General features: G+C 38.2%; 1 protein-coding gene across 19 annotated transcripts in view; it reads right to left on the bottom strand.

The window, feature by feature from the left end:
- Positions 1-1,330: 1,330 nt before the first annotated feature.
- The window catches only part of magi1a (membrane associated guanylate kinase, WW and PDZ domain containing 1a), a 97,652-nt gene continuing 90,224 nt past the window's right edge, over positions 1,331-8,758 (bottom strand). For 18 of the 19 annotated variants that reach the window (XM_060881168.1, XM_060881170.1, XM_060881182.1 and 15 more), the window contains 3 exons: positions 8,397-8,540; positions 7,102-7,240; positions 1,331-4,346 (listed from right to left, as the gene is read on the bottom strand). In XM_060881168.1, coding sequence (XP_060737151.1) covers positions 3,361-4,346; positions 7,102-7,240; positions 8,397-8,540 — 1,269 coding nt within the window. In that variant the 3' untranslated portion in view covers positions 1,331-3,360. Of the gene's footprint in view, positions 4,347-5,869; positions 5,959-7,101; positions 7,241-8,396; positions 8,541-8,758 lie in introns of all 19 variants that reach the window. The other variant, XM_060881185.1, reaches the window with a different exon arrangement.

The following is an 8,758-nucleotide window of genomic DNA, read 5'->3' as shown; positions in this document are numbered from 1 at the left end:
TTATCTAATTATCCAGACGATGCTGCAACCTGCCAGCTAATTACAGCAGGTTCATCCCTTCAGTGTTTGTACACTTATATATGTGTTATAAATTAAAATGGATTAAATTTTCTTTTTTTGTCAGCAGTCTACACACTAGAACTATGTAGATATATTAGCCAAGTATGTGAATATGTATGTGAATTAATTTAGTATTTTTATTTTTGTGCCTTTTTTTCTTGTGTCAGCCTGTACAATTTAGCACACCTGGATTTGGCCAGTTTCTTCCATTCTTCCTGGCAAATCCTCTTAAGCTCAATTAGACCAGATGAGTGGTGTCTCTAATCTGCCTTCTTCAGATCTATCCACATATGTTCTAAGGTGTTCAAGTGTAGGTGCTGGCTGGGCCACACAAGGGCATTCAGTGATTTGTCCAAAGGCCACTCCAGCATTGTCTTGGCTGTAATTTCGGTGAATTTGGCCACTCGGTCTAATGAAACAATTAGGCTCCATTCATCCTTTCCTCAGTTCCAACATATCTCCCTGTCCCGCACACATAGCATGATGCTACCAACAGCATTCTTCCCCATGAGGCTGTATTAGCTCACTGATGATCTATCACAGTGCCTGGTTTATGCTACACTTATAGCCTGAAGTTTAGCTCATTAAATTTACCTCTCATAAGACAAAACTGGCATTGACACAGGAGTGACTTCCCTCTAACTATTGTACAATAAAGACCTAGTTGATTTTTGAAGCTCTGTTAGAGCAGCAACTGGATTTCTGGTCACCTCCCTGACCTTCTAGCCCCATTATTGAGATTTGTAGGATGTTCCTATCACAATGATGGAGCCCAATTTGCTCCATTCAAAGCTTAAGGAATTTTTATAGCCATGGAGAGACATCTACTAGAGTGCATTGGGTTTCAGGGATATCTAACATTATCTGTTGTTATTTGCATTACAAAGTAACACTTAATCCCTTTTAAATGAAGTCCATTACACTGCAGGGGTCTGAATAAATCTGTAATTCAAGTGGAAGCCTAAGTGTCAATGATAGGATATTAAAATTTCTACTGCTACAATTATTTGAAGTTTATTATTATACAAAATGTTACAGACTATTCACTGGCAGAGTGATTCCCCAAACCTATAGACAAATAGGACAGAAATACAGAAAGCAAGCTGCAAAAATTATTTTTTTTTTATTTAACAAATCTATATAATTAGTCTAGTCTATAAACACATATCCCCTAATAAGCATCTGTACTTATTACTCCCTAGCGTATAAAATAAAGAGTGCAGAAAAATATCACATCACATTTTATATGGATTCATATAAAAGAGAGGAATTTTTATGAATTTGTATGGAAAACTTTATTTGATAATAAAAATAGCATTCACAGACTTCTTTTTGATAGCTACATATACATTGCGATCCATTTGAAGGAGGAAAGAAAAAAAGCTTTACTGGATAGTTCAACATCTACTTGTACTTAGACTAACATTATGTATAGCTTCATGAGTCAAATAAAGCTATGGACAATGTAGTATCTATATATGCATAGTGTTTCATAAAAAAGATTGGCCCATATACATGTACTGCTTTCATTTACACGGAAAAAGCATCGAAGTCCAGAGAACATTGCAGAGAGACCACAGACAGTATACAAGTGCTATACAATAAAAAGGCAGGCTATGCATCACAAGAGATAGTCAGCCCCATCTCATTCTCAAATAACGCCTGATCAACCCCAAATCTTTTCCCACCCTGGAAAAAAAAACAGATCGTCGGTCAATCGTCTCTGGATTTTGGAAACATGCCTGATTTAGAGTATAAATTACACATACTATCTATAACTCATTGCCTCTGCATGAGGAGTATAAACATACCATATCGTGTTCCTCAAGATGGAGGGCTCTCATAAATTCTCTTTTGTACAAGAAAAAGGCAACGGTCTCATCTTTTCCACAGGTTGCTATTACTTACATACAGTAGTAAACGTCTGTACACACGACAGTGGCTGACAGGTTAGTGGTTCCTTACAGTACTATGAAGATGGCAGCAATGCAACTTGCTGTGTTTTTTGTCGTCATGTTTAGAGACTTCATGTTGGCTTGTCAAATCTGAAACGTTTATATACACAGGCACAAAAAAATGCATTCATACAGACACGCATAGCTCAGCGTTAATCATACTCCAGTGCGAAGACATGGAATGGCTCAGGTGGACAGACTGTAGCACGGCTGCCCTTGTTCAGGACTTCCTTATGGTTTATGATTGTTATTTCAAGGCTTGTTCTCTGATTTCAAACCGAGAACGTCATCTATAGATGCTAAGATATCTTTGCTAAGCCCTGAAAACCTACAAAAAAATTATTTCCATATTTGTTAGGGTCATGTCTTGTAAGTTCAATGTGGGATTTTTTTTTATTTATTTTTGACTGGCTTCAAGATAGACACAATCTAATCATATTGTTCCTTCACCCATTGCTGATGAATGACAGCCAGTTTGACATTTTCTGAATAACGTAGTGGATTAGAAATTTGGCTTGTTCAGGTCAAAGGGGAATTATGGGTAGAGCAGCACTCTGGCACTGTGCAGCAGTCCATAGCAATGGAGAAATGGAGAAATCTCACACAGTAGATCAAGCAACAGAATTTCACTTAGGGTGGAAAAAAAGCCTTATTCACTTCATTTATGTGCCAAATTAAAAAAAATAATAATAATAAATAGATATTAAATATATTAATTCATTAGAATTCAGTAGCATCGTGGTTTGTATATATATAATTATATATATATATATATTTATATATATTTTAAATTTGCCTTCACTTGAGCTGATCACGCACATGTAAACACATGTATTCATCCATAAAATGTACAAACACCCTTGTGCTCTGGTCTGCTAAAATTGCAGGTATGAGGAATATATAGGACACAGCATTAAAAAAATAATAAAAAACATTACTTAAAAATATGGAATGAAAGTTCCAAAGAAACAGAGGGGGGGAAGAACATGCTCTCTTGACCGATCTGATACCAATTTGCACAAAACCCCACTTTCTGATCAACACAATACTGTAGAGATTTAAAACAAACAAACAAACCAAATGAAGAAAGTAGACATAAGACTGTTCTGTTGCTGTGTTTGTGGCTGGTCTGCAGAATTTTCTAGTCCTGGGATAAAATGTGCAGACAAAAATAAGTCGACTGTGCAATCAATTAATCAATTTATCCATTCACCGATCGAAGAATCTATCATTCCATTTACCATTCATTCAATCACTCAGTCACCTCCTTGGGTCCTTTAAAACCAGTATGATGTTATCAGCTATTCAGCTGTGTGAGTGTTTATGGTTATGGGGTTTCCCGTGCTCAGATGCTGAGGTCGGCTTGGTTCTCTTTGTAAAGCCGTCTCTTGGACTGGGGAATTGAGATCGTGCTGTTGGCTTTCATGGCGTTGTAGTAATCCTTCAGCCTGGGAGCGGCCGCCTCTTCAAGGTAACTGCTATTGCTGCTGCTGTCCGATTCCCTCCGGTAGTGTCTCTGCGGTGTGCCATTGCTCCAAAATCTCTCCTCGCGCTCGCAGGAAGAAAGCCCATTCTTTAGGCTGTTGTTGGGTCTCTCTGGAGTGGAGGTGAGGTAGCCCTCTTCTTGGTAGCTCCGGCTGGGTGTCTGTGGCTGCCATTTCTGCTGGGGCTGGAAATGCCTTTCTGGTGTTCCGATCTGTCGGTTGAGAATGTGATTAGAACCACGAGAGACTTGTTCTGGAGAATAATCACGTTGGGAGCGTTCTGCTCGTCGGTCCATAGATTTAGCCCTAAGCCGGTCTGGAGAGGAGGCATTTTTACGTGATGGGGAGCGATCCAAAGAGCCGCGGCGTGTTTTTGTGCCTTTCCTTCTTTCCGGGGAACGGTGGCGGCCTCGAGCTTCCCGGTCTGTGGACTTTTTCCCGAAGCCACTCTCTTTCCTCAGCGTCTTGAAGAGCTTAGCGATGCCGCTTTCTGACTCGGATTTTTTAACTTTCCGGCCAGAGTTCTTCTTGTTGTTTTCAGGGGAACGTGAAGGGGAATGCAAAGGTGAGTGGGCACCTCGGGTATTAGCACGATTGTTGCTCCAGGTGTGGTTCTGAGGGTGTTTGGGGTGATGGGTGTGGTCTCTGTACTCCTCCCTACCCAGATCCTTCTCTCGTTCACGCCCTCTACCTCTCTGCCACTGCTCCTGGGACCAGGGGTTTGTTTGGTGTTCTGATGTGTAGCTGTTCTCCAATGGGAGGTGAAAGCGGCCATTAGGCTGCAGCGTTCTCACTTCCGGAATATTTTGTGGCCCGGGTGGGGCAGGGTACCCGTCATTGGGCCCGTCTGTGAAGGAGCATATTTTACATTTAAATTACTTAAGACACCAATTGCAGTAAATCACTGAAATGAAACATGTATATCTCATGTTTTAATCACTGACAGTATTCAAATCAGACAAATGTCTTGTCTGTCATATTTCCATTCTAAAATGGAATAGACATAAGCTCATGCTGGTTGCTTGTGCTCCAGTAACAATGTGATGTTATTCTTGAGAGTGAAGAAAATAAAAATGAAAAAAGACACAAATCTTTCACAGACCCATCAGAACAGACAAATAACACAACATTCATGCAATGTGGGAAAACACACTGTGTAAAGCCTTCTTGTGTCTCAAAAAGATATATAGGTTTCGGATATACACAGAGGAATGGCATAAGCAGAGGAACCTGAAGAGATAAAATCCAATATATGTTTACCAAAATACACCAGCAGGCAAACATGCTCTTAATGACCATGTACACTAACTCACTGGGTAACACTATAGAAACAGGACCTATATGCTTATTAATCTTAAATAATAATATTCTTTTGCTTTATGACCACTAATAATTACCATATTATTACATTATTACATAACATTACTATTAAACCTTCAGACAGCAATATTTAGTAGATTATTAAATAGTCCGTTCTATATATTAAGTCATTTTATTATATATAAATAAAAAAGCCAATTTACATTTATAGTTTACGTTATATATGATCAGAAAATAAACGGACACCTATCCAATGATCTATAATTCAGTTGCTAATTACAACATTGTAGCTCAGGATTTTATTTTTTTTTTTTCAAATATTTGCTAAACCTTACTAAATTATTTATTAATAATCATAGTAAATCTTTCCCAAATAATAGTTTATTAAGACCTGGTATTGTAAAGTGTTACTATCACTAATTCTTTTGTCTTAAATTTTTCATAGTGACGACTTTCTTGGAGTTTCTAATGCTTGGGCTAGAATCATAGACATATACTCATAGCTTAAAGCTGTACATTAGAAGCACATTTGCAGGATCTTTCTTAAAAATGCTTTATAACAAAAAGTAGCACTTCTATGATGCTTTATAAATACATGAAATGTGGTTTTAACATTCACTCGTGTGTGAATGTTCTAGCGAACATGTGGCAACAATAAAAAACAATAAGAATATCTACACACCAGTTAGGCTTTTGGTTACCCTTGTAAAAGATGCATCAACTACACGCATCTCAGGAAAGAGTTTGGTAATAAACTAGCATAAACATCATCACCATAAACATCAATATCAACATCGTCTTCACAAGCATTATGTCGGCATGCACCTGTGAGCTGAAATGCAACAGCATGAATCCATACTGGTTTATGGATTCCAGCAATGAGTCAGCGGTCAGTGCAGTGTATTAAAGGTAAAAGAGCAAGATGACAGCGCAGCAAGGGGTTTGGTGGTGTGGCATTGGTGAGGGACTGGGATGGTGTAAGCAAAATCCACAGGCTTTATAACGAGCATGACAAGGAGGATTCACAAATACGAATGGCGCACTACAAACCGTGGTCTGGTTTTGGCCCATTAGGTAGAAGCAGGGCTCTCCTAGTTTATCATTCCTTAGACATGAAGCGAGATGGGGGGCCATCATCGCTGAGGCAGAGAAAGACAGAGAGCCCAGCAAAAAATGAGAAAGAGCAGAGATAGACAAAGAAGAGAAGATACAGAGTAGAAATCTTTAGATTTTCAGTAACGACAGAGCAAACAGAGTGCTGTTTAATTTGGATTTTATGAGTTACACCAGGTGTGCATCGGGACCAGAATTAAAAAAAAAAAGAATACAGTCAGATATGAAGCTTGTGGGAGAAAGAAAGGTCACGTTGATTAACATAGAAGTGGCTCACTGTGTATTGTGTAAAACTGTCTGGTAAAAAAAAAAATTGGTCTCCTCATCTGTAGCTGGAATTACTGATTTGACTATATGCTGGAAAACAGACTTATTTATTAGCTAGATCATACTTAGTTTAGATCACCATTGTGTCTTAAGAGTCAGACGGAGAGGAATGTTTTGGCTCTAATATCTATCGCCTTTAATTACAATACTGTTCTCGTGTTGCTGCCGCTTCTGCACGTGCAAATCGTGCTCTAAAAATAAACTGGCCTTAAGGTCGCAGATTCGCCACAGCAAAAAAGCGTTGCTACGTTTGGGAGATCGAGATGCGAGTTTGAATCCTGAAGATATCCACAACATTACTGTGGGAGTGAAGAAAACAGTCCCATGCACACCTCTGATACCAGGTGAACACCGTTCTCTTAAAATAGCCTAATGGTACAAGCAGAAGGTTTTAATGACATTTACACTGCAGGCAAAATTAAACTTGCACATTGTACATTTGTACAATTTTTATTACAAGATTACTTGTAAGAATGCAAAATGACCGATTCTTTATTCGTTTTTGTATTGTGCATTTTGCAATGTGTTGCACAATTAAAGCTCAGATGAAGGTATTCCTGCAGGCTTGATTAACTGAATCAGGAAATCAGTTTCTGTAGAAGTAAAAACCTGGTCAAGATTTTAAACTAATGAAATATTCTGTCAATAAACATGTTTTGTTCAAAAGAATTTTGAATTTTAAAACAAACTTGATAACAGACAATGAATGTAAACGTTCAAAAAAGTCCAAAGAGGATAAATTACAAGACGGTAAAATAGACAACTAAATTAGATTGGATTAGAAGACTCTAGAGGTATTTTAAAAGGACGCGAGATTTTATGTATATATGATATGTACCCACCATACTCAGGCACAGAGCCATCACCTCTCTTCAAGACCAGTCTCGCTCGCCGACCGCCGTTCTTGATGAGCTCGATGGCACGAGAATGTTTCATGTTTTTAGTGCTCTCTCCATTAATCTCCAAAATCTCATCTCCTACCTGAAAAACAGAGGATTGTAAACATAGAATATTACTTCTCCATTGCGTCAAATCCTGTAAAGAAGAAGAAGAAGAAGAAAGAAAAAGAAGAAAAAAGTAAGAAGAAGCAGTAAGAAGAAGAAGCTGTCTACCAGCAAAGTCACACAAATTATTCCATAAGATAAATATATATTTATATATAATCATTATATATATGTGACATACATGACATTATATATAATCATATGTACATTTTAAACAAAGGAACTGTTATGGCATAAATCGGCAAATTCTGTTACATTAATACAAACAAATTGTCATTTTTCATAAAAATATTTTGCTGTGAGTGTTCAGGGATTCTGTTACAGGTGACTCTAACCAGGTTCTATTTCTCTGCAGTATAAACATGAGGTTAAACACAGAACTTTCAACACAAAAAAGAGACAGAAGGTTGTCTACCTCCACAAAAGCAGGTGATGGACATAAAAACACATGGAGTGTTAAATAAGTAGAAATAAGCATAACCAAGGACAGGCAAAACGTGTCACATGTATGGAAATGTCCCTAGAATTGGACCCATGAGCGCACTCTCACTCCATACACTCAGCATTGTGAAGGAGTGAATGTTCTAGATTTAAAATTACAGCGTTTAGCGCTGGAACTTCATCAAATGTTGTGATCAGATTAAACCAAAATGGCTTTAAAAAAGGAGACTGCAGACAAGGAATGTGTTTTGATGTTTTAAAAATTCTTGTGAATGTTGATGGCATCAACAACTGTGTAAAGTACAAGGACGTAAAAGCTGGTTCCACCTCCCAGGAGGTTTAGACTGAGCTATCAAAAAGATGATGAGCTAAATATATATATTTTTTTAAATTCTCATTGAAACACTCTTATGAATAAAAAATGACCGTAATGACCATCACTTTCTCTGTATTGGAACCCCACTGAAACCATGTCCCTGTATGTTTTTATTGTAATGCTCGCAACGGGTACCAATAAATCTGGAGTGTCCCGTGTTTGGCAGCTTTCCCCAAATAAAGGCTAATGTAATGTAATGACTCAATATAAAGGTATGTCTGTGTAGCTAATACATGTTGAAGTTATGCCAAGTCAAGAATGTCTAGCAGGATGTGGTAACCCTTGACCTTTGAATAAATATAAAATTCAGTCTCACCCTCATCTTGCCGTTTCTCACCGCAGCTCCGTCTTCTGCAAGTCTCAACACATATAAGTCCATGTTATATTCCTTCCCTCCTCTCAGGCTGAAGCCAAAGCCTTTATTGTCTCTCTCAAGGTCCACAGAGTAATACTCAGCATCCTGCATTTACCCACACACCCACACCCACACACACACCCACCCACACACACACACACAAAAGAGAAATTAAGCTCGAAGCAGCATCAAGGCTATATGACTGCCTCAATATTACATCCTGCAAGCAAGGACAAGAAGTACATCCTCCCTGTAGGAAGGGCACAGAGCAAATTGAATTCAAATCAAGTTTATTTCAGATTTTTACTTTAATTGAGCCAGGG

This window comes from Tachysurus vachellii, chromosome 11 (assembly GCF_030014155.1).
Source record: "Tachysurus vachellii isolate PV-2020 chromosome 11, HZAU_Pvac_v1, whole genome shotgun sequence".
Lineage (NCBI taxonomy): Eukaryota > Metazoa > Chordata > Actinopteri > Siluriformes > Bagridae > Tachysurus > Tachysurus vachellii.
This window is presented reverse-complemented; position numbering and strand designations above follow the sequence as displayed.